The sequence below is a fragment of the Eleutherodactylus coqui genome, chromosome 2 (assembly GCF_035609145.1).
Source record: "Eleutherodactylus coqui strain aEleCoq1 chromosome 2, aEleCoq1.hap1, whole genome shotgun sequence".
Classification (NCBI taxonomy): domain Eukaryota; kingdom Metazoa; phylum Chordata; class Amphibia; order Anura; family Eleutherodactylidae; genus Eleutherodactylus; species Eleutherodactylus coqui.
The window spans coordinates 52,519,138-52,546,595 of NC_089838.1; the positions used below are offsets into that span (position 1 = coordinate 52,519,138).

At 44.7% G+C, this 27,458-nt stretch overlaps 1 protein-coding gene across 2 annotated transcripts in view; it reads right to left on the reverse strand.

The window, feature by feature from the left end:
• CACNA2D4 (calcium voltage-gated channel auxiliary subunit alpha2delta 4) overlaps window positions 1–25,262 on the reverse strand; it is a 251,480-nt gene extending 226,218 nt beyond the window's left edge. For both annotated transcript variants that reach the window (XM_066590961.1, XM_066590960.1), the window contains exons 1-3: window positions 25,095–25,262; window positions 6,979–7,060; window positions 558–674 (exon numbers count right to left, since the gene is read on the reverse strand). In XM_066590961.1, coding sequence (XP_066447058.1) covers window positions 558–674; window positions 6,979–7,060; window positions 25,095–25,198 — 303 coding nt within the window. In that variant the 5' untranslated portion in view covers window positions 25,199–25,262. The remainder of the gene's footprint in view (window positions 1–557; window positions 675–6,978; window positions 7,061–25,094) is intronic.
• Window positions 25,263–27,458: the final 2,196 nt, after the last annotated feature.

The window sequence follows — 27,458 nt, forward strand, 5'->3', positions numbered from 1 at the left end:
TAACTACTATGGGAGAATCAAACATGTCTGATCCTCCTTTTTCCTTACATTGGGGAAGATACATGTTAGTCAGTTGATCCCCTGAAATTGAAGCTTTGGCTGAGTTTCCTCTATTGTTTATGACCACTTTAACAGACAATCGGCGAAAATGTCAATAAGCAAACAATGAGCCAGCAGGGCATGTTAGGAGGTTTTTTAGCTCAGAACTCCATCAGAATTGTGAATGCATCTCTGAAAGTGACTGAAATATAAAACTTGATGATACGCAAGGCGAATACAACTCCATTAGTCTGACCTCCACTAAATATTTTGACTCCATAATGTCACCATTATGAGTGAGAAGACAGTGTCAAATTTTACCAGAGCAGGGCTGCAGCATTCCCGAAGGATGTCTACCATCTACCAGTCATATTGTGAATTTTCATCTTAAAATCCATTTTATAAACTGGAATGTCTGACAATCTGGCGCTGAAAATATATTAATGAAATGACTCATAAAGTCTGCAAGGTGGAGGCAAACAAAGGAAAAACAATAATATGAGTGACAACACCGCTACCTCCACAGCCTCCACCTTCCTCCGCAGCATGCTCTCCATCTCTTCTGAAAACTTTCTGACCAGCTCCAGTCCATCCACCTCCTCAATGCTCAGCGTAGGCTCCACATCCTTGTACTTCTGTCAGGGACCAAAGCAGAGACATGAGACTACTACTTCTAGCAAATTATTCCATAGAACACCGTTACTACACAAGTCAATATTTATCTATTTGCAGCAGTAACATAGTTCGTTAGGCCGAATGAAGACAATGTCCATCCAGTCTAGCCTGTCTATCCTCCTGTGTTGATCCAGGCGAAGGCAAAAAACCCCAGAGCAGAAGCCAATTAGCCCTTTTGGGGAAAAAATTCCTTCCCGACTCCCTAATGGCAATCAGACTAATCCCTGGATAAACCCCTAATAGTTCCTACCTGCCTGTATACCCGGATTAACAATTAACCTAAGATTTAGATCCTGTAATATCCTTCCACTCTAGAAAGACATCAAGTCCCCTTTTAAACTCCTCTATGGATTTTGCCATCACCACATCCTCAGGCAGAGAGTTCCACAGTCTAACTGCGCTTACAGTAAAGAACCCTTTTTTATGTTGGTGATGAAACCTGCTTTCCTCTAAACGTAACGGATGCCCTCTTGTTGCTGTCGTAGTCCCAGGTGTAAACAGATCATGGGGGAGGTCCTTGTATTGTCCCCTCATGTATTTATACATAGTTATTTGGTCGCCCCTTAGCCGTCTTTTTTCTAGAGTAAATAGTCCCAATTTGGATAGCCTCTCTGGGTATTCCAGTCCCGTCATTCCATGTATTAGTTTAGTTGTCCTTCTTTGAACCCCCTCCAGTACAGTAACATCTTTCCTAAGCACCGGTGACCAGAACTGTGCGCAGTATTCCATGTGGGGCCTGACTAGTGCCTTATATAATGGAAGGATAATGTTCTCGTCCTTCGCCCCTATACCTCTTTTAATGCACCCCAAGACTTTATTTGCCTTTGCAGCAGCTGACTGGCATTGGTTACTCCAGTTTAGTCTACTATCCACTAGTACCCCCCAGGTCCTTTTCCATATCACTTTTCCCTAGTGGTACCCCATTAAGTGAATATTGGTGACATCCGTTTCTCCTGCCCATGTGCATAATCTTACATTTTTCAATATTGAACTTCATTTGCCATTTTTCTGCCCAAGCCTCCAGCTTATCTAGATCAGTTTGTAGCCTTACGTTGTCCTCCGTTGCATTAATTATATTGTATAATTTTGTGTCGTCTGCAAATATTGATATTTTGCTGTGCAGCCCCTCTATCAGGTCGTTGATAAATATATTGAGCAGAATGGGGCCTAATACTGAACCCTATGGCACCGCACTAGTGACTGTGGTCCAATCAGAGTATGAACCATTTACCGGTATTACCACCCTCTGATTTCTATCACTGAACCAATTTTTTACCCACGTTTTCGCCCAGTCCGAGCTGCCTCATTTTGTATATTAGCCTATTATGTGGCACGGTGTCAAAGGCTTTAGAGAAGTCCAGATATACGAGATCAATAGATTCTCCCAGGTCCAGCTTAGAGCTTACTTCATCGTAGAAACTTATCAGATTTGTCTGACATGAGCGACCCTTCATGAATCCATGCTGGTGAGTTTTTCCCTTGTTCTCCTTGAGGTACTCATCGATGGCGTCTCTCAGAATCCCCTCGAAAAGTTTTCCCGTTATAGAAGTGAGACTTACTGGTCTGTAGTTACCAGGCTCACTTTTGCTCCCCTTTTTGTAAATTGGAACCACGTTGGCAATGCGCCAATCCAGTGGTACAACACTGGTCTTGATAGTGTCTAGAAATATTAGATATAGCGGCCTAGCTATCTCGTCACTTAGTTCCCTTAGTATCCTTGGGTGTATTCCATCTGGGCCTGGCGAGTTATCGATTTTAATCTTCTTTAACCTGTTCCGCACTTCCTCCTGCGTTAGGTATGAAATATTTTGCGAGTGGTTCATTTTATTCCCCTGCATCTCGTGTGGCATTTCCTTTTCGTTTGTGAATACACTTGAAAAGAAACTGCTTAATAGATTTGCCTTCCCTCCATCATCTTCAATGATTTCTCCTGCATTATTTGTTAAAGGGCAAGTGCTCTCCCTGCAAATCCTTTTGCTGTTAATATAGTTGAAAAATAGTTTTGGGTTGTTTTTGCTCTCTTTGGCGATCAGTCTTTCTGCCTCCTCCTTGGCAATTTTGATCCTATCTTTGCATATTTTGTTTTTTTTTCCCTGTACGATTTTAGCACTTCTTCACTGCTTTCTTGCTTTAGTAGTTTGAAAGCTTTCTTTTTTTCGTTTTATTGCCCCTCTTACTGTCTTGTCGAGCCACATTGGTTTCCTTTTAGTTGAGATTCTTTTATTTTTAAAGGGAATGAACTGCTCACATGAGGTGATTAGGATCCTTTTAATCTTTTCCCATTTGTCCTCTGTACTGTTTTTTTTGAGGATGTTGTCCCATTTAATGTTACCGATAGTAGTTCTAAGCTGATCAAATTTTGCTTTACTAAAGTTTAGGTTTTTTGTCGCTCCCTGATAAGGCTTCCTATTGAATGACAGCTGGAAGTTGATTATATTGTGGTCACTGTTCCCCAAGTGCCCCTCAACCTGTACCCCCTTTATCTGTTCCGGTTTGTTAGTTAGTACTAGGTCCAGAATGGCCCTCCCTCTGGCTGGTTCCTGCACTAGTTGGTTTAGGTAATTATATTTAATTACTCTCAAGAACTTATCACCCCTATGAGATTTGCAGGTTTCGTTCTCCCATGGTATAGTTAGTTAGTTCTATTCTTGTACATAGAGGTACAGTTTTATAGTAGTTATATTCTTGTACATAGGGAGCATTATTATCGTAGCTATATTCTTGTACATAGGGGGCAGTATTATAGTTATATTCTTGTACATAAGGGCAGTATTATAGTAGTTCTATTCTTGAAAATAAGCCCTACACTCATTTTTTGAGGCTTAAAATATAAGCCCTACCCTGAAAATAAGCTTTATCTGCATTACATAAAAAAAGGAATACATTACCTAGCAGGCTGCTCTCCGAAGGCGGGATTGGCTCCACCAATTCATAAATACTGCCTCCACAACGCAATGGCTGCGATTGGCTGAGAATTGGCGATCGAAAAACCAATCAATGCAGTGCTCGATGAACCAATCACAGCCATCGCATTGGTTCATCGAGCGCTGCATTGATTGGCTTATCAGCGCTTGAAAACCAATCGGAGTTTGAATCCCGTAACTAGGAAGTGATCTTCTGAGGGAAGCCAAGGAATGCAAGAAGCGCGTTGGAGTTTCGGAGAGCAGGGGAGGGACCTGGACCGAGCCTGCTAAGTATAATAAGACATCCCCTGAAAATAAGATCCTAGCACCTTTTTGGTGGCAAAAATTAATATAAGACAGGGTCTTATTTTCGGGGAAACATGGTAGTAGTTACTTTCTTGTACATAGGGGGCAGTATTATAGTGGTTATATTCTTGTACATAGGGGGTAGTATTATACTAGTTATATTCTTGTACACAGGGGGCAGTATTATAGTAGTTATATTCTTGCACCTAGGATGTAGTATTATAGTAGTTATATTCTTGCACCTAGGATGTAGTATTATAGTAGTTATATTCTTGTACATAGTAAACCAGGAACAGAGGTTTTGTAGTTGGCTCGATAAGTAGTATAATTTGAAATTAGGTAATGCCATTCCCGCCTGTTTCTTAGATCTTTGCAGTTTAGCAAGTCCCAATTTAGAGCTGGACTGGCCCCAGATAAAGCGAATAATCAGGGAGTTTAATGTTTGAAAGAATTTTTCTGGTACTTTAACCGGTATATGTTGTAGGGAATATAGGCACTTGGGTTGAATCACCATTTTTATCAAATTTACTCGCCCAGCCACCGAGAGAGGAAGTCTGGACCAAACCTTTACTTTAGTATTTGAGTCATATAGCGTATCTATATTTTCCACTTAGGGTGTTTTCATGATCCTGTACTATAGTGACTCCTAGGTATTTAAATTTTGTTACTTCCAGTAATCCACTGGAGAGTACACACGGGATCGTGACGGGATCTTGGGCTGTATGCACTATTGCTGACTTGGTCCAGTTTATGTATAATCCGGAGTATTTGGAGAAACAGTTTATTATTTCTAGGGCTTGTGGGAATGAGTGTTCAGGATTGCAGAGATAGTAGTTATATTCTTGTACACAGGGGGCAATATTATACTAGTTATATTCTTGTACACAGGGGGCAATATTATAGTAGTTATATTCTTATACACAGGGGGCAGTATTATAGTAGTTATATTCATGTACACAGGGGGCAGTATTATAGTAGTTATATTCATGTACACAGGGGGCAGTATTATAGTAGTTATATTCTTGTACACAGGGGGCAGTATTATAGTAGTTATATTCTTGTACACAGGGGGCAGTATTATAGTGGTTATATTCTTGTACACAGGGGGCAGTATTATAGTGGTTATATTCTTGTACATAGGGGGCAGTATTATAGTGGTTATATTCTTGTACATAGGGGGCAGTATTATAGTGGTTATATTCTTGTACATAGGAGGCAATATTATACTACCGGTAGTTATATTCTTGTACATAGGAGGGCAGTATTATAGTAGTTATATTATAAATACTGGGCAGTATAACAACACTGATATCCTGGGGGAGGGGTTGCCCATGCATAAAAAACAGGTCTATACAATAACAGCACTGCGTCTTCCATCATTACTTCAGGGCAGATTTCCTGCTTGAAGGATGGGTCACCAGAGGTTTATGGGAAAGTACTTGGCAAGCGACCCACGTGGAAATCACAGCCGGTCAGATTATGAGATTCAATAGTGACCCATTAATCCCCCCACCCCCTGTTATAAAGGGCTGCATAGTAAAATGGTTGAATAACCCTTTCATTCCCCGCATAAAGAATTTACCTAAGAACATTAAAGCAGTTACAAATTCTATTCAAATGTTTCTTCATAAATCTGTTTTGGAAAGCTGGGTGACAATTAACATGGCTGCCATTACATCAGCAGATGCTGTTGTCACCCAGCTTTCCTAGGGACAAAATGATTGAACATGCTTGTCATGAAAGAGCTAACGCTACCCAAATCAGCAGCTGCAAATCTCTGCTCAGCTTTGAACATGCGACGGTCACGAACGCAGGCGTCTCTCGTATAATTTTTTTCTCCTGGTAGACTCCATCACGTCACCCGCGGGAACACGCTGACAATGCCGCTGCTCATGGCACGTGTGTCACACTAATCCCAGCCTTGGTTCTTCTTAATCCGGTCTGGCTAGATGTCCTCATAGAGGTCATATGACCCACTTAATACCGTGACACATGAAATGGCAAATGTGGGGCACATCCCTGCGTCTAACGTGTACAGTGCTGGTCTCTAAAGTGGGAGGACGCTGCAAGAGGATAATAAAGCAGAGAAATGTGTCTATGTCTCTGTGCACAGTGTGTTCAGAGGTATATATCAGGAAGAGTTCCCAAAGTACACCTCAGACAGAAGGCTCCGATGTGCGCCAATGTTCATGCATACAGTAGGGCACGTCACCCATTGACTGCAGGCGTACAGAAAAGTACAATGAATGGCCACTTTGATAGAGACCCCCATCTAGTAGCGTGTTGGACCTCCTTTGGTGTCCAGAAGCGCAGCAATTCATTTGGCGTCCATCTACAGGTATCAGAGGACCCAGGGTACGCACCATTACTCAACCAGCGTGACAGATTCATGCTTTTTGCGCCAACAGAAATCCACGGAAAACTTGTCACGCGATTTTAGGTCGCGCTCCAGGCTCACGGGGAGAATTTCCATACATCAAAGCGCCAATCATGAGGGGGGAAGAGGGCTCCAATAAAGTGGTCATTCAGTGTATTTTGTGCATTTTTGTGGCGGTCCACTGTATAGGAAAGCGTACATAACCTCAACAGGGTGAACAGAACCCTATAGATACACTTAACGTATGCGCTGAGATAGAGGCGTAACTTGAAGCTTCTGGGCCCCAATGCAAAACCTGTAACAGGGCCCACAGCTATAATTCATGGTACTGGGCTCCCTATATGGAGAAGAGAGGCCTTATGGACCATCTAAGGCTCTTGGGCCCGGGTGCAACCGCATCCCCTATAGTTACGCCAGTGCACTGAGAGCATGCAGTGTGCACCGAGCGTTACCCACCTGCAAGCTGTGACAGGCATATAATATCAGATAGTACCATGAATTTTCAACATTTTCATACATTTATGCTTTTTCTGACACTAATGATTTGATTTCGTCCACGCCCCTCTGCAACCCACATGCAACTGCAGCGACAGGGTGCAGAACGTGAATACAGAATTTCTCGCTTCATGTTACAATGATTTGTGTAATAGGGGATGTCAGCCATAATTCACTGCCTACCTTTTGTAAGAGGAGGGACCCCGAGTATTTACTGACCACCGCATAAATCTCATCACCAAACATGTCTGCCCAAAGCTTCACCCTGAGAAGAGAAGGAGAAGGTGTTAATGGCGCGGCCTGACACCCACCATTGTAGCCACAAAGTAGGTAACAAGAAAGTAAAGGGTTGTCCAAAGGCACAGTATAAATAAAGTTTATTCAAGAGAGATGGATGTGCTGACATACTGGGCCTCAGCTATCACGTGACCTTGTGCCCATAGCAACCAATCAGGATTTAGCTTTCAGTTAACTAGCATCAGTCAGAATATTAAAGCTGCACGCTAATTGGTTTGGGCAACAAAGTCACATTTACAGGCCAGAAAGAGTGTGCTCGCTTCAACAAACTTTATTTGCACAGTCCTAAATCCTGACAAGATCCTGCCACCATGATGTCGTTCTCTGTGAATCTATCACACAGGATAGCATTAGATATCTGGCAGTATCACAAAAGATAGGATTAGATACACAGCTCAGCTGTCAGTATCACACAGGATAGCATTAGATACACAGCTCAGCTGTCAGTATCACACAGGATAGGATTAGATACACAGCTCAACTGGCAGTATCACACAGGATAGGATTAGATACACAGCTCAACTGGCAGTATCACAGAATAGGATTAGATACACAGCTCAACTGGCAGTATCACACAGGATAGGATTAGATACACAGCTCAGCTGGCAGTATCACACAGGATAGGATTAGATACACAGCTCAACTGGCAGTATCACACAGGATAGGATTAGATACACAGCTCAACTGGCAGTATCACACAGGATAGGATTAGATACACAGCTCAACTGGCAGTATCACACAGGATAGGATTAGATACACAGCTCAACTGGCAGTATCACAGAATAGGATTAGATACACAGCTCAACTGGCAGTATCACACAGGATAGGATTAGATACACAGCTTAGCTGGCAGTATCACACAGGATAGGATTAGATACACAGCTCAGCTGGCAGGATCACACAGGATAGGATTAGATACACAGCTCAGCTGGCAGGATCACACAGGATAGGATTAGATACACAGCTCAGCTGGCAGGATCACACAGGATAGGATTAGATACACAGCTCAGCAGACAGTATCACACAGGATAGGATTAGATACACAGCTCAGCTGGCAGGATCACACAGGATAGGATTAGATACACAGCTCAGCTGGCAGGATCACACAGGATAGGATTAGATACACAGCTCAGCAGACAGTATCACACAGGATAGGATTAGATACACAGCTCAGCAGACAGTATCACACAGGATAGGATTAGATACACAGCTCAGCTGGCAGTATCACACAGGATAGGATTAGATACACAGCTCAGCTGGCAGTATCACACAGGATAGGATTAGATAAACAGCTCAGCTGGCAGTATCACACAGGATAGGATTAGATAAACAGCTCAGCTGGCAGTATCACACAGGATAGGATTAGATACACAGCTCAGCTTGCAGTATCACACAGGATAGAATTAGATACACAGCTCAGCTTGCAGTATCACACAGGATAGGATTAGATACACAGCTCAGCTGGCAGTATCACACAGGATAGAATTAGATACACAGCTCAGCTGGCAGTATCACACAGGATAGGATTAGATACACAGCTCAGCTGGCAGTATCACACAGGATAGGATTAGATACACAGCTCAGCTGGCAGTATCACACAGGATAGGATTAGATACACAGCTCAGCTGGCAGTATCACAGGATAGGATTAGATAAACAGCTCAGCTGGCGGTATCACACAGGATAGGATTAGATAAACAGCTCAGCTGGCAGTATCACACAGGATAGGATTAGATACACAGCTCATCTTGCAGTATCACACAGGATAGAATTAGATACACAGCTCAGCTTGCAGTATCACACAGGATAGAATTAGATACACAGCTCAGCTGGCAGTATCACACAGGATAGGATTAGATACACAGCTCAGCTTGCAGTATCACACAGGATAGAATTAGATACACAGCTCAGCTTGCAGTATCACACAGGATAGGATTAGATACACAGCTCAGCTGGCAGTATCACACAGGATAGGATTAGATACACAGCTCAGCTGGCAGTATCACACAGGATAGGATTAGATACACAGCTCAGCTGGCAGTATCACACAGGATAGGATTAGATAAACAGCTCAGCTGGCAGTATCACACAGGATAGAATTAGATACACAGCTTAGCTGGCAGTATCACACAGGATAGGATTAGATCCACAGCTTAGCTGGCAGTATCACACAGGAGAGGGTTAGATACACAGTTCAGCTGGCAGTAGCATACAGAATAGTATTAGATACAGCAGCTACAGGGATGGTATAAGGACGACCTCTATTGGCCATCCTATATAACTGCAGTTTGTGTATTTCACTGTGGAATATTGTATGTGACTTCCCATTGGCTGCAGAGATCAGGTGGGAGATCTGGAGGACTTGAGGACTTGAGATCATACAGAGCTGCAAGATGGAGAGACGGCATTGCTGGGAGAGAGAGAGAGCTGTTGAAGGAGTGAGAAGTCGGCTTGGGAAGTCATGGAGAAAGTGTCCTGGAGGATCTATGCCTGTTAGAGGGGGACAGTAGTACAAGACAGGAGGCAGCTGGTGTTTGAGAAGTGCAGCCCTATAGTGCGCCATCAAAGAGAATAAAGCTGCAGGGACTACAGCCAGAGAGAAAACAGAGGGGGTTTATAAATGGTACATACTCTGAGTGGGTCACCGTTACTAGTGGAGTATCGCAGGGGACAGTATTGGAGGGGTTACCGTTACTAGTGGGATACCACAGGGCACAGTATAGGAGGGGTTACTGTTACTAGTGGGGTACAACAGGGTACAGTATTGGAAGGGTCACTGTTACTAGTGGGGTACCACAGGGGACAGTATTGGAAGGGTCACCGGTACTAGTAGGTTTTGGGCCCTATTTTTAATATATTTATTAATGACCTGGTAGAAGGATTGTGCAGTGAAATATCAATATTTGCAGATGATACAAAACTATATAAAGTAATTAAGACAAGAGAGACCACAAGGCAGATGCAAGATGATCTGTGTAATTTGGAGTCAGAAAAGTAGCAAATGAGGTTTAACACTGATAAATGTAAGGTTCTGCACATGGGTAAAGGAAATACATGTCACCATTACACACTAAATGGGAAACCACTGAGTAACACTGATATGGAAAAGGACTTGGGAGTTTTAGCTAAGCTTAACTGGAGTAACTAGTGTCAGGCAGCTGCTGCCAAGGCAAATAGGATTATGGAAGGCATCAAAAGAGGTCTAGGGGCACATGATGAGAATATGGTTCTTCCTCTTTACACGTCACTGATCAGATGACACATGGAATATTGGGGACAGATTTGTCCCCCAGAACTCAAAAAGGAAATATCAGAGCTTGAGTGGGTATAAAGGGGGCAACTAAAGTAATAAACGGAATTGACGGACTACAATACCCAGTGAGGTCATCACAATTGGGGTTATTTAGTTTGGAAAAAAAGATGGCTGGTGGGCGACCTAATAATTATGTATAAATATTTAAATTTATTAAATCATGTTAAACACCGCAGCCCGTGTGCACACAGGTACCTCAAAATGACTGACGCGTTTTGGGAGAACTTCTGCCTTAGTCAGTATATTAGACAAATAAACATCATGTCTATAAATTGACACAGGAAATAACATGTATGTGAATGACCCCCATCAGGTGTGGATTTAACCCCCTATATATTGTTCAGAAAAGGCAATCAGTGAATGTAGAGTAAAGCACATGTGTGACCGGGGTCCGTAGAAGCCCTTGTGTTCACCTATAGCAAAAGAAAACATGATGTATAAAAATGGCTCCGATCAGGTAGGAGTTCTACCCCCTGTGTGTCCTGATACATGCAGCAGGGAATTACTATGTATGGAACAAACCACTGTTGGAATATAAGTCCCTATGTTCATAGAATCATAGAATGGTAGAGTTGGAAGGGACATCCAGGGTCATCGGATCCTGTTCCACTCATTGATCACCCTCACTGTCAGAAAGTTTTTACTAATATCCAATTTGTGTCTCCTCCCTTTCTGATTCATCCCTTTGCTTCTAGTCTTTCCTTGTGCAGATGAGAATAAGGCTGATCCCTCTGCAGTGTGACAGCCCTTCAGATATTTGTAGACTGCTATTGTCTCCTCTCAGCCTTCTTTTTTGCAAGCTAAACATTCCCAGATCCTTTAACCGTTCCTCATAGGACATGATTTGCAGACCGCTCACCATCTTGGTAACTATTCTCTGAACTTGCTCCAGTTTTTCTATGTCATTTTTAAAGTGGGGTGCCCAGAACTGAACACAGTATCCTAGATGAGGTCTGACTAAGGCCGGCTTCACACGAGCGTGACGGGCTCCGCCGCGGAATATTCCGCAGTGAAGCCCGTCACGGCGCCCCCCAGAGACCCCATACTTACCAGCGGAAGATAGCGTGAAGACGCTTCCCCGCCCACCGCCGTCGCGTCATATGACGCGCCCACCGCGTCACATGATGCGGCCGGCTGTGTCACGTGACGCGCCGGCCGCGTCATATGACGCAGCAGCGGTAGGCGGGAAAGCGTTTTCACGCTATCTTCCGCTGTGTTACAGCGGGAGATAGCGTGAACGGACGGCTTCCATTGACTGCAATGGAAGCCGTCAGCGCGTACACCCGCGGCAAATAGAGCATGCTGCGGGTGAGGTCGGGAGATTTCACGGTGCGAAATTCCGCGGTGGAATTCCGCACCGTGAGCATTGAGCTATTAGGTTCAATAGAACCTAATAGCAGGGGGCAACGCAGCGGATTTTTGCCGCGAATTTACGCGGCGTAAATCCGTTCGTGGGAAGGAGGCCTAAGGAAGAGTAGAGGGGAAAATTACCACATGTGATCTAGACTCTATACTGCTCTTAATACATCCCAGAATTGTGTTTGCCTTTTTGGCTGCTGCATCACATTGTTGACTCGTCATGTTCAGTCTATGATCTATTAGTATACCCAAGTCTTTTTCACATGTGCTGCTGCTTAGCCCAATTCCTCCCATTCTGTATGTGCTTTTTTCATTTCTCTTGCCCAGATGTAGGACTTTACGTTTCTCCTTGTTAAATACCATTCTGTTAGTTGACACTCACTGTTCAAGCTTTTCTAGATCTTATGAATACTCTTCCTCTCTTCCCTAGTGTTAGCTATCCCTCCTAGCTTTGTGTCGTCTGCAAATTTGGTCAGTTTCCCATCAATTCCTTCCTCCAGGTCATTTATAAAAATGTTGACCAGCACTGGGCCTAGGACAGAGCCTTGTGGTACCCCACTTGATACATTCTTCCACTTGGATGTGCATCCATTTATGACCACTCTTTGAGTATGATCACTCAGCCAGTTGTGAATCCACCTAACAGTTGCCTTGTCTATCCCATATTTGGTCATTTTTTTTTCAATAAGTATAGTATGAGATACTTTGTCAAATGCTTTACTGAAGTCAAGATATACTATATCCCCTGCATTTTCCTGATCAACCCAGTCGGTGATTCTATCATAGAAGGAAATTAGATTCCTCTAGCATGACTTGTTTGTTACAAACCCATGCTGGCTCTGGTTAATTACTCCATTTTCATCCAAGTGCTTGCATACGTGCTGTTTAATAATTTGTTCAAAGATCTTTCCCGGTATAGAAGTCAGGCTCACAGGCCTGTAGTTTCCTTGTATAAATAGATCATGGGAAAGTTTCCTGTATGTTCAACCTGAAGCAAGAAAGATGTCCTAGTATAAAGAAATCACTCCTATCACGTATGAATAAAAAAAGTATGTTTACAGCATAGATGTGAACAGGTGATTGCTGTTGTGGGTCAACAGGGGGCCCTTGTGTTCAACTTGAGGATCCAGAAAGCCTCTCTTGCTAAAAGTTTTTTTGCCAATTGCCTCCTTTTGTGGGTTTGAACACCCTAGTGTGTGATGTCGCAACATGATCCACAGCAAAGTGTCAGGCAGCACTTGATAAGAGCTATTAGTCAAGATATTATACACCAGAGAGGTGAGGTCTGTGTTATCTGGTTCTTTGACATATGTTTCATTAACAGGGGATCCCACTGGGGAATATTCAAAAGTTTAGATCTCTCCCATCATCTATTATACCCAGGACTGTAACAAGGGGGCGTTCTAATAACTATATATAGATATATCAGGGGTCAGTACAAATATCTCTCCCATTATCTATTATACCAAAAACTGTAACAAGGGGGCGCTCTAATAACTATGTATAGATATATCAGGGGTCAGCACAGAGATCTCTCCCATCATCTATTTATGCCCAGGACTGTAACAAGGGGGCACTCTAATAACTATGTATAATATATTAGGGGATAATACAGAGATCTCTCCCATCATCTATTTATACCTAGGACTGTAACAAGGGGGCGCTCTAATAACCATGTATAATATATCAGGGGACAATAAGGAGATTTCTCCCATCTTCTATTTATACATAGGACTGTAAGCCTGGGTTCACATGCGACGCTTCCCCAGCAGAAATCTTGCAGTTTTGCCGCAGTGAAAAACCGTGAGATTTCCGCGGGATAAGCGCAGCTCCAAAACCTGCGGCACTTAGCCACGGGTCTTGGAGCGGCTTCGTCGCATGCTTTTCCATTGCGGCCAGCTCTCCCATAGAGAGGAGTGAGGCTGCAACAGAAAAAAAATAGAATGGATATGCTGCATCCCGCAGCTTTGCTGCGACGGGTTGTCCGCCCCGTGTGGAGAAGATTTTTGACAAATCTCGGCCACATGGCTAGCTAATCCCAGGATTAGCGAACGCAGGTGTATTTACTGCAGGGAAATTCCGTGGCAAAACCGCCCTGTGTGAACCCAGCCTAAGGGTGCCTTCACACTTGCAATACCACAGCGTTTTTTAAACGCAAATGCCAATAGGACTTACTAATGTTAAAAATGCATTGCACAAAAATGTTAAGTTTGTGCTTTTCAATTTTTGTGCGATGCGTTTTTAACATTAGAAAGTCCCATTGACATTTGCGTTAAAAAAAACGCAAGTATGTGGGAGCCCTAACTATGCATAATATATCAGGGGACAATACAGAGATCTCTCCCATCATCTATTTATACCCAGGACTGTGACAGTAAAGAGGGGGATCTAAAGGAAAGAAGGTTTCCACACCGACATAGGCCGCCTGCAGACGAGCGGGTCGGATCCGGCAGCGAGAAATCTCGCCGCGCGATCCGACCCCAGAGCCTGCAGGGACGAGCGCGTACTCACCCGCGCCTGGCGGCCCCGGCTCTTTGATGTGCCGGCTGCCGCGCAGCCGGCGCATGCGCAGACCGGAGCCGGCGGCCAGGTGAGTGCGTGCCCCGCAGAAAATTAGAACATGCCGCGGTTTGTTTGCCGCGCGAGATTTCGCGCGGCCAAACCGCGGCCGTCTGCATAGGAGTGCGTATTGTAATGCACTCCTATGCAGACTTTCAGCGGCGGAAATCCAGCGGGAAATCCCACGGCGGGATTTCCGCTCGTCTGCAGGCGGCCATAGAAGGGGCTTCTTTACTGTAAGTGCAGTGAGACTATGGAACTCTTTGCCTGAGGACTCAGTGGTTGCAAATTCAATAAAAGAGTACAAGGGGGGCCTGGACGTCTTTCTTGAGCGATACAATAATATATGTTTTAGTCATTAATAACTTTAGAAGTGTCGGTGCTCCGGGGATTATTCCAATTGCCAGATTGGAGCCATGAAGGCGTCTTTTTTCCCTAAATAGGGAAAATGGTCTTCTACCTCATTGGGGTTTTTTTTGCCTTCCTCTGGATCAACATGGAGGGTAATAGGCTAAACTGGCTGCACATATGTCTTTTTTGGTCTTACATACTGCTGGTATGTTACAAAGGATTCACATTGTCCTACAGCTCTGTGAATCGCCAATAGACATCCAAAGACACGTCACCTACATTACAGTATTGGTTATGCTGGAGATATGCAAGTGAGGTCGGCCCTCAGAGAAAGGCCCAACATGTGCACATGGGTAGTAACGTAAAAGCACACCTGCCAGTTACGTCAAGCTGACACCAGAGGAACAGGCTCATCCACTAGTTGCAGACAAATTATTGGACAACACTTGTGTTACTTTCGGACTGTGCTTGGCAGGGAGACATTGGGTGGTGCTACAGTGAAGTATTGCTGATCTGTGTGATGTATACCGGATTATTATCATCCCCAATCATGGTAGAGTTAACAGTAGTTTTATGCTACATTCACACGGGCGGCACAATAACGGGCATAGAAACCCAGCCTGATATCACGCTTGTCAGCATACGTTTTATCCGCGGATGCAAGGCATTATTCATGCAAAAACGTTTTGCATCACTTCTATGAAATTCTGATCCTTCGGCACTTGTTTCACGTACGTCGGAAGACTAGCAAGCATTTCCCATTGATTTTAATGGGAAACAACACATCATATCATATAGCATGCGATGCGTCTAACTGTCCCATTGAAAACAACGGGCGACACGTTCCGACAGACACAAAAAAATTTTTTTTTTTAAATGCAGCAATTTTTTTACCTTGCAGCATCGCTCATGTGTATGACTCAAAGGAATAGAGTTCATATTCGCGTCTCGCAACACACAAAACTCGCACGAGATTTACATGAATGAAGCCTCAGAGACACTTAGGTTGTCTAGCGTTTCTGAATAACCGCTTATCACTCATCTGTTACCGGAAGCTTCTACGGAAACTATATCTCCTGCTTGTTAAAATGAAAAATATACATTCTTGTAAACCCCCTGTCCGCATCGTACCGCGAGTCCTTGTCACCTGCTGCACTACGACAGTACCACAGACCAGCTGACAGCACCACACAGGTAATAATTGGGTACACAACTCAACATACAGTATCACACAGGATAGGATTAGATACAGACACTCAGTAGACAGTATCACAGCTGATGGGATTAGATACACGGCTCAGCAGAAAGTATCACAGCTGATGGGATTAGATACACAGCTCAGCAGACAGTATCACACTTGATGGGATTAGATACACAGCTCTGCAGACAGTATCACAGCTGATTGGATTAGATACACAGCGCTGCAGACAGTATCACAGCTGATGGGATTAGATACACAGCTCTGCAGACAGTATAACAGTTGATGGGATTAGATACACAGCTCTGCAGACAGTATAACAGTTGATGGGATTAGATACACAGCTCTGCAGACAGTATAACAGTTGATGGGATTAGATACACAGCTCTGCAGACAGTATAACAGTTGATGGGATTAGATACACAGCTCTGCAGACAGTATAACAGTTGATGGGATTAGATACACAGCTCTGCAGACAGTATAACAGTTGATGGGATTAGATACACAGCTCTGCAGACAGTATAACAGTTGATGGGATTAGATACACAGCTCTGCAGACAGTATAACAGTTGATGGGATTAGATACACAGCTCTGCAGACAGTATAACAGTTGATGGGATTAGATACACAGCTCTGCAGACAGTATAACAGCTGATGGGATTAGATACACGGCTCTGCAGACAGTATCACAGTTGATGGGATTAGATACACGGCTCAGCAGACAGTATCACACCTGATGGGATTAGATACACAGCTCTGCAGACAGTATCACACCTGATGGGATTAGATACACAGCTCTGCAGACAGTATCACATCTGATGGGATTAGATACACAGCTCTGCAGACAGTATCACATCTGATGGGATTAGATACACAGCTCTGCAGACAGTATCACATCTGATGGGATTAGATACACAGCTCTGCAGACAGTATCACAGCTGATGGGATTAGATAGGCTGCTCAGCAGACAGTATCACAGTTGATGGGATTAGATACACAGCTCTGCAGACAGTATAACAGTTGATGGGATTAGATACACGGCTCAGCAGACAGTATCACAGTTGATGGGATTAGATACACGGCTCAGCAGACAGTATCACAGTTGATGGGATTAGATACACGACTCAGCAGACAGTATCACAGCTGATGGGATTAGATACACGGCTCAGCAGACAGTATCACAGCTGTTGGGATTAGATACGCGGCTCAGCAGACAGTATCACAGCTGATGGGATTAGATACACGGCTCAGCAGACAGTATCACAGCTGATGGGATTAGATACACGGCTCAGCAGACAGTATCACAGCTGATGGGATTAGATACACGGCTCAGCAGACAGTATCACAGCTGTTGGGATTAGATACGCGGCTCAGCAGACAGTATCACAGCTGATGGGATTAGATACACGGCTCAGCAGACAGTATCACAGCTGATGGGATTAGATACACGGCTCAGCAGACAGTATCACATCTGATGGGATTAGATACACGGCTCAGCAGACAGTATCACAGCTGATGGGATTAGATACACGGCTCAGCAGACAGTATCACAGCTGATGGGATTAGATACGCGGCTCAGCAGACAGTATCACAGCTGATGGGATTAGATACGCGGCTCAGCAGACAGTATCACAGCTGATGGAATTAGATACGCGGCTCAGCAGACAGTATCACAGCTGATGGAATTAGATACGCGGCTCAGCAGACAGTATCACAGCTGATGGAATTAGATACGCGGCTCAGCAGACAGTATCACAGCTGATGGAATTAGATACGCGGCTCAGCAGACAGTATCACAGCTGATGGAATTAGATACGCGGCTCAGCAGACAGTATCACAGCTGATGGAATTAGATACGCGGCTCAGCAGACAGTATCACAGCTGATGGGATTAGATACACGGCTCAGCAGACAGTATCACAGCTGATGGGATTAGATACACGGCTCAGCAGACAGTATCACAGCTGATGGGATTAGATACGCGGCTCAGCAGACAGTATCACAGCTGATGGAATTAGATACGCGGCTCAGCAGACAGTATCACAGCTGATGGAATTAGATACGCGGCTCAGCAGACAGTATCACAGCTGATGGAATTAGATACGCGGCTCAGCAGACAGTATCACAGCTGATGGAATTAGATACGCGGCTCAGCAGACAGTATCACAGCTGATGGAATTAGATACGCGGCTCAGCAGACAGTATCACAGCTGATGGGATTAGATACACGGCTCAGCAGACAGTATCACAGCTGATGGGATTAGATACACGGCTCAGCAGACAGTATCGCAGCTGATGGGATTAGATACACGGCTCAGCAGACAGTATCGCAGTTGATGGGATTAGATACACGGCTCTGCAGACAGTATCGCAGTTGATGGGATTAGATACACGGCTCTGCAGACAGTATCACATCTGATGGGATTAGATACACGGCTCTGCAGACAGTATCACAGCTGATGGGATTAGATACACAGCTCTGCAGACAGTATCACAGCTGATGGGATTAAATACACAGCTCTGCAGACAGTATCACAGTTGATGGGATTAGATACACGGCTCAGCAGACAGTATCACACCTGATGGGATTAGATACACGGCTCAGCAGACAGTATCACAGTTGATGGGATTAAATACACAGCTCAGCAGCACACTAGATTATTTTACACTGCCGGTAACGTGTAGAACGTGCTGTACGGTTTCGGTATGTCACATGCTGCGTGGGTTAATCACTTTGGATACAGTAGTCCTTCAGGCTACGAATGTCTCATCCGCCATCTAATCCTCTGCTCAGGTCGGGGATGCAGAATTCATAGAACAATGTATAAACTATTCCCTGCAGATTAGAAGCCGCTCCGTTATATGGCGTCCGCCCAGACAAATATCTGCATGTCTCCCCCCACTATCCTGCCCTGCCGCTGTGTCAGTGGTCCCTGGCATTAGATTCATGGGACCTGTCAATACTATAAGGGTACAGAGGAGTACCCTTCTACTACATAGGAGGACAGCAGTATTCTGAATGGAGCATGATGGTGGGGGCCCTCACACAAACATCATATCAGGTCCCTCAATTAAAAGTCTCTCAGGGTCACTGGTAGAGGACAGAGCAGCATTTTCATTAATCTCATTCCAGCTAACAAAACATGGCTGATGCACAATCCTACGGGGGTCATCTGCGGCTGATGCACAATCCTACGGGGGTCATCTGCGGCTGATGCACAATCCTACGGGGGTCATCTGCGGCTGATGCACAATCCTACGGGGGTCATCTGCGGCTGATGCACAATCCTACGGGGGTCATCTGCGGCTGATGCACAATCCTACGAAGGGCATCTGCGGCTGATGCACAATCCTACGGGGGTCATCTGCGGCGGATGCACAATCCTACAGGGGTCATCTGCGGCTGATGCACAATCCTACGAAGGACATCTGCGGCGGATGCACAATCCTACGGGGGTCATCTGCGGCTGATGCACAATCCTACGGGGATCATCTGCGGCTGCCATGGGGGAGTCACCTGCGGCTGAAACACAATCCTACGGGGGTCATCTGTGGCTGACACACAATCCTATGGGGGTCATCTGCGGCTGATGCGCAATCATGGGGGAGTCACCTGCGGCCTACACACAATCCTACAGGGGCCAGGGTTTCAGCTACAGCTGACACACGACCTTACGGGGGTCGCCTGCGGCTGCTACGGGCGAGTCACCTGCAGATGGACCCTCTGCTATGGAGGGCGTAGGGTGGGAGTCACCTGCAGCTGACATACAATTCTACAATGAAAACAAAGGCTTGGTACCGTGTTAGCCAGTAGAGCAAAATGTGATTGTTCCCAGCAAGAGAAACCACGTACTCTTGTAGATATGATAGCTTTAATAGCTAACAAAAACACATGTAATAGCGTGCTTGCGAACCTCTCGGGCTCTTCGTCAGGCTAAAAAAAAAAATTTTTTTTTTCTTTTAGCCTGACGAAGAGCCCGAGAGGTTCGCAAACTCGTTATTACATCATGTATTTTGGTTAGCCATTAAAAGGTATCATATATATACAAGATTACGTGGTTTCTCTTGCTGGCAACAATCACACAATTCTACAATGGACAGGCATTCTTTGTAGCTTCCCTGGGGGCATCACCAGCAGCTGATACGCTGCCACGGAGGGGCACACAAACCAACAGGCTTCGTTTGTCACTGTCACAGGGGAATCGGAAGTCACCTATCGCTGCTACACTGCCACTGATGAGGGAGGGTCACCTGTGGATGATACGCTGCTACGGGGAAGTCATTTACGGCTGATGCACAATCCTACGGAGGTCGTCTACAGCTGCTACGGGGAAAACACCTGAAGCTAATACGCTGCCACAGAGGTGGGTCACCTGCAACTGACACTCAATCCCACGGGAGCTATCTACGGCTCCCAATTCAAGGGGGGGGGGGGGGGGTTGTGGCTTACACTCTGCTATGGGGGAGTCACCTGCGGCTTACCTGCCGCTATGGGGAAATCTCCTGCGGCTGATCTGCTGCTATGCGTTATCTGCATGCTCTAGACTTCTCTTCCCTTTCGTCACTGGGAGAGGGATTAACTTTTCCAAAGCCTTACCACTTTCAAGATCTCTGCTTGCAGTGAGTGAATGATAATTTTTGTTTACATCCTGGGGCAAGCCGCCCTCCAACCAAGTCCTTCTCACACAGCTGAGCTCTTGTTGCAGTGTATCAGAGAAGGCAATTGTCTGTGAACACATCTCTCTCACCTACATTGGCACAAAACCCATCTGCAGGATGAGCAGAGGCGGTTTGGGAGGGTTCAGGCCAAACTACTCACAGCTGAGGGCTTGTTACTATTGTATCCAGACTACCCCCCCCCCCAACTGATACATTGTAACAGGAGAGAGATTTGTAACAAACCCCCATTATGGCAGGATGGGTTTTTCAGAAGTTAAACAAGCCACTGACTTGACTGCAAGTGGAAATCTTGAAAACCTTGAGGAATTGAAACAAAGTCGCAGAACCTTTCCTTTAAAGAGTTTCACACAGCACAATGGCCCCTTCATTCTGGGGATCAGTTTGGGGGGTCCGACTTCCACACCACCAGTGCGACACATCAGTGTTTGACCACGTAAATCCCGCTATTCATTTTCATCTATTCTGCGCAGAAATAATTTGTCTCTAGACACAAAGCTCCTTCCAATAAGAACAGTGCGAGTCCTGCCGGCTGCAGAAAAAGTGATCTTCTAGACGCAATGCTCTGCAGCAGTGCTGTATACGTTGCTATGCACTCCCTGTACGTGTAAGCGAGTCGCATCTCCGCGTATGTCCCCAACGTGTGAGAGCACGCCAAATGTCCCAGTTGGGTTTGTCTCTCTCCCTCACACACCTCCCCGACTCCCCGCACAGAGCTGAGAATTCGCAGGATGTAGGCAGTAAACAGCCGGTTCTCCTTCCAGAGCTGCCAAATTATGTTTTTATACTCCGATACATCAAAAAAATCCAGTCCTGCTGAAAAACAACTTAAGGAAGCATCACATACGGAAGGGAAGTGCATACAGGGCGGTGCTGGAGGGGTTAACCAGCTGCCAGGTATCCAGCTGCCCACGTTAACCCCAGAATTGCTGGAATTGAAATGGAAACAGCGATTGGAGACGTAAATAAGCGGTCACTCTGCAACCCTGCCGGCAAGCAAAGGGTAAAATCCAAGCAGTGGGTAGAAGATGCTCCCCCCCCCCCCCCTCACCATAAGCAGATTGGCACCTAGACGTGGCACATGTTAACCCTTTACTGAGATGGAAAAGTATTTAGGATGGAAGGAGAGCTTTATAGGAACTGAGGCACTTGAATGGGCAGTAACCCTAAAGTTGCTGTCCTATACCAGCACTAGAGCAGAGGAGTGGCTGATATTAGTGACAAGTATGATGTAAGTAGTGGCTATAGGGGGTCTGAGAGGTTTCTGCACTTCATGTCACTCATCCCATAGAAGAAAACTACAGTCAGTATGAAATGGCTGATAACAGGGAGCAATAGATTATGTTCATCTGTCCTGCAGTCAGCCTATCCCTGGTGAGAAATGGCTGATATCAGGGAGCGATAGACTGTCTAACAACTGCAGCCCCTTTCATACAGACTGGCGAGGCCTGTGGGCAGTTTTTGGGTATACAGGTAGCCACATAATACAGCAGATGGTGGCAGAGATTAGCCGTAGGCGTAGAAGCAGGTGGTGGGATAGTAGGAAGAAGGCCCAATTAAGGAGTCGGGGACAGGTATAGAGATGCCAGTATGGAGTGTCTGGGCTGGCACATGTTGGCACAGCTATATGAGATTAGCAGGAAAGGCTGGCTTCTTTTTCCATGAAGTATGTGCCTGATATTCCCTTGAATGGGGCTAAGACGCGATACCAGACACAACCACAGACAAAAGAGGCGCTGTTTCTGGAAAACCTAACAAGCACATTCTTTCTTTCCATAGAAAGCGCTTTAAGCCGCAGCTCTCTGATAACTTCTGCTAGGCGTTGGTACATGTCAGGAGCCGTCATGTGACATGGCAGCCCACCTGCTCCCTAAAGCATAGACTGCAGTAGTTATAAACCGCACGTCGTAAATAGCGATATCCATTATCTATTACCGTCGCTGTCACGCGTCATTCCCTCTGACGTCTCTGGAGAAATCAACTCATAACTTGGATGGCACAATGCTGGTGCTGGGCACCACATGGCACACGTAGCTGTCTGGCACTGTTTGTAAAAGAAGAAATGTAGAGGGTCTTGGGTGTCAAAGGCTGTTGGCTGCAACAGTACAGGACATAAGGGGGCCCTAGTGGCGGAGGGGTCCACAGACGCCATATAACATTATAAATGCTATGTAGCTCCATGTCGTATAGTGCTGCCATACATTCCCTCTGCATGCCTCTGATGTTATACGGAGAAGTAACGATCAGACAGAATAATCAGACACCATACTGTATAGTGCCGCCATACCGTACCTCTGTGTACAGAGGCATATGGATCCAACATAATAGTCAGAAACCATACTGTATAGTGCCGCCATACTGTACCTGTGTACAGAGGCATATGAATTCAAAATAATAGATGCCATATTGTATAGTACCGCCATACCATACCTCTGTATGCCTCTGATGTTATATGGACAGGTATCAATCAGACAGAATGTAGAGTGCTGCCACAAAACTGTATAGTACTGCCATACCGTACCTCTGTGTATAGAGACATATGGATCCAACATAATAGTCATATGCCATATTGTATAGTACCGCCATACCGTAACTCTGTATGCTTCTGATATTTTACAGAGACATATGGATCGGACGGAATAGTCAGACGCCATATTCTATAGTACCACCATAATGTACCTATGTATACAGAGACACAGTAGTCAGATGCCATATTGTATAATGCCGCCATAGCGTACCTCAGTTTGTTTCTGATGTTATAAAGAGACATAGGGATTTACAGAACAGTCCGACACTAAATTGTGTAGTGCCACCATACCGTACCTCTCTATGCCTTTGATGTTACACAGAGATATATGGATACAACAAAATAGTCAGATGCCATATTGTATAGTGCCGCCATACCGTACCTCTGTCTGCCTCCGATGTTGTATAGAGACATATGGATCCCACAGAATAGTTAGACACCATATTGTATAATTCTGCCATATTATTTCTGTTTGCCTCTGATTTATACAAAGACATATGGATCGAACAGAAAAGTCAAACGCCATATTGCGGAGGTATAAGAAAGCATTGCGTCTAGGGGAGAATAACTCCCCCAGATGGCAGCTGATGGAACCTGTACAGCAGCACGCAGAGTCCCTACAGCCCCCTACACATGAATGCACAATACACAATACAGTAAAGACTAGCATCCATAAGGAGGCACTATACTGCAAAAGACATCCTACCGTATATGAGTATATAACAGACATAAAGCGACCAATAATATGTAAGCTCCTCCCCATCGGCAAACTACAACTCCCAGAATAAACTTCTGCCTTGCAAAAATGCTGGTACCTGTAGTTCTTCAATATCTAGAGACACATGGGAGCTTCAGAAGGGGAGATGAACTATAGGTGTGGGGGGGGGGGTGCAAAGGGGTAGAATGTGGATAGACTAGATGGGTAGAGGGTAAAAGGGGCAATAAGTAGAGGTACTTAGGGGAGATGGGTGGCTGGCAGGGGCAGGACTAAGGGCATTTGGGCTGTAAGAATGATTTGGGGTAGAGGATATAGATACTAGGGCAAAGGAAAAAGTTGGCATTCAGCTGGGATTAGACATATAGTGGGCATAAGGGCTAGTAGGCCACTGGCAGGAGCAGCTGAGAGGAGAAGAAGAGGTAGATGGGTAGGTAGACATATAGATAGATGGGGAAACTGACATCTTGTAGGGCACAGTGGCAGACAACGCTGGAGCTAGTTGGCAGGCACAGAGGTCTCTGGGTGGGTAATTGCAGCTTTATACAGAGGCTGCAGATGGAGGTGTATCTACTGGGCAGCTAGTTGGCAGGGGGTACCTGAGACACTACAGGGGGCACACTGGGCAACAATAATGAGGTTGGGTAGAGGATATAGATACCAGGGCAAGGGAAGAAGTTGGTATTCAACTGGGATTAGGCAGATAGTGGGCACAGAGGGAGGCAGGTCACAGGAAGAGGTAATTGAGAAATGGAGAAGAGGTAGATGGGCAGGTTGCCATATAGATAGAAGGGGTAGGTGAGCAGCTGGCATCTTATAGGGCAAAGTGGCACTCTCATAGCTAGTTGGCAGTCACAGAGGTTTCTGGATGGGCAGTGGCAACTTTATACAGGGGCTGCAGGTGTATCTATGGGGCAGCTAGTTGGCAGGGGGCATCTCAGACACTAATGGCCTGGTGTGCAGACTGAGGGGGCAATAAAAAATGAGGTGGGATAGAGGAGATAGATACCAAGGCAAGGGAAGAAGTTGGCATTCAACTGGGATTAGGCAGATAGCGGGCACAAAGGGAGGTAAGTCACTGGCAGAGGCAGCTGAGAGGCTGAGAAGAAGTAGGTGGTCATATGGATAGAATGGGTAAGTGAGTAGCTGGCATCTTATAGGGCACAGTGACACTCTCAGAGGTCTCTGGGTAGGTAGACCTTTATACAGGGACAGCAGGTGTATGTACGGGGCAGCTAGTTGGCAGGGGACACCAAGTGTGCAGACAGGGGGCATAGGGAGCAGTAGCCCCCGCTGTTGGCTCACGTGTCCGGGGGGATGCCCATCCTCCTCTTGCGGTCATGTCGGGGTTCCGCACATCCCTGCAGCAGCATCCAGAGCAGCAGCGCCCGGCAGTGACTCCCCCACATTGTGCCCCCCCGGGGATTCAGGCCATGAGTGGGCACACAGGGCGGCAGACACCCGCGGGCAACTCTTCTCCCTCTCCGGCTGTCTGATCTCAGATAATCTGCACGATCCGATCCATGGATTACAGCCGACCAATCACCTCCGATCCCCGCCCCCCGGGCTACTGCCTCCCCTCGTCTGCCTAATGGGATCTGTACGCACCGCTCCAGCACACCAAGGGGGCAGCCTTGTCGCCACCATCGCGATAGACAAGAGTCAGAAACTTATAGCAATCATCTCACTAAAGGTTCTGATTACATCCAGCAAAACAGCCTGGAGGACTACAACTCCCATCATTATCATCACTACATCGTCACTTATAACAGGAATCATAATTCACAAACCCCCAGACAAAGTAGAATTAAATACAACCCCACCTACTATAACTACTGATACTACAGCACTGCCCAATAGTACTATAATACTGCCCTGTATGGAGAAGCATATACCTACTATAATACTGCCCCCTATGTACAAGAATAGAACTAATATAATACTGACCCCCTATGTAAAAGAATAGAACTACTATAAGGGTGACTACCCACTACAGTTTTTTTTCACTGTGAAATTCACGTTTTGTTTTTTTGCAGGGCTCTATGGGACCTCGCGGTAAATTGAGATTTTGCGCGATCGCGATTTTAACATTACAAGTCTCATAGACCCCTGCAGAAAAAAAAACCTGTAGTGGGTAGTCACCCTAATACTGCTCCTATGTACAAGAATATAACTGCTATAATACTGCCGCCTATGGAGAAGTATATAACTACTATAATACTGACCTCTAGGTACAAGAATATAACTACTATTATACTGCTCTTATGTATTAGAATATAACTACAATAATACTGCTCCCTATGTACACGAATATAACTACTATAATACTGCTCTCCAATGTACACGAATATAACTACTATAATACTGCTCCCTATGTACAAGAATATAACTACTATAATACTGCCCCCTATGTACAAGACTATAGCTACTATAATGCTGCCCCCTATGTACAAGAATAAAACTACTACAATACTACCCCCTATGTACAAGAATATAATTACTATAATACTGCTCCCTAAGTACAAGAATATAACTACTATAATACTGCCCCCTATGTACAAGAATATAACTAATGTAATACTGCTCCTATGTACAAGAATATAACTACTATAATACTGCCGCCTATGGAGAAGCATATAACTACTATAATACTGACCTCTAGGTACAAGAATATAACTACTATAATACTGCTCTTATGTACAAGAATATAACTACAATAATACTGCTCCCTATGTACAAGAATATAACTACTATTATACTGCTCTCCAATGTACACGAATATAACTACTATAATACTGCATCCTGTGTACAAGAATAAAACTACCATAATACTGCTCCCTAAGTAAAAAAATATAACTACTATAATACTGTCCCCTATGTATAAGACTATAGCTACTATAATGCTGCCCCTATGTACAAGAATATAACTACTACAATACTACCCCCCAATGGACAAGAATATAACTACTATAATACTGCTCCTTAAGTACAAGAATATAACTACTATAATACTGCCCCCTTATGTACAAAAATATAACTAATGTAATACTGCTCCTATGTACAAGAATATAACTACTATTATACTGACTTCTATGCAAAAGAATATAACTACTATTATACTGACTTCTATGTACAAGAATATAACTACTATAATATTACCCCCTATGTAATAGAATATAACTACTATAATACTGCCCACCATGTACAAGAAGATACCTATTTTAATACTGCCTCCAATGTACAAGAATATAACTACTATAATACCGACCCCTATGTAGAAAAATATAACTACTATAATACTGCCCCCTGTGTACAAGAATATAACTACTATAATACTTCCCCCTATGTACAAGAATATAACTACAATAATACTGCCCTCTATGTCCAAAAATATAACTACAATAATACTGATTCCTATGTACAAGAATATAACTACTACAATACTTCCTCCCTATGTAGAAAAATATAACTACTATAATGCTGCTCCTTAAGTACAAGAATATAACTACTATGATACTTCCCCCTATGTACAAGAATAGAACCACTGTAATACTGCCCCCTATGTACAAGAATACAACTACTATAGTACTGCCTCCTATATACAAGAATATAACTACTATAATACTTCCCTCTGTGTACAAGAATATAACTACTATAATACTGCCACCT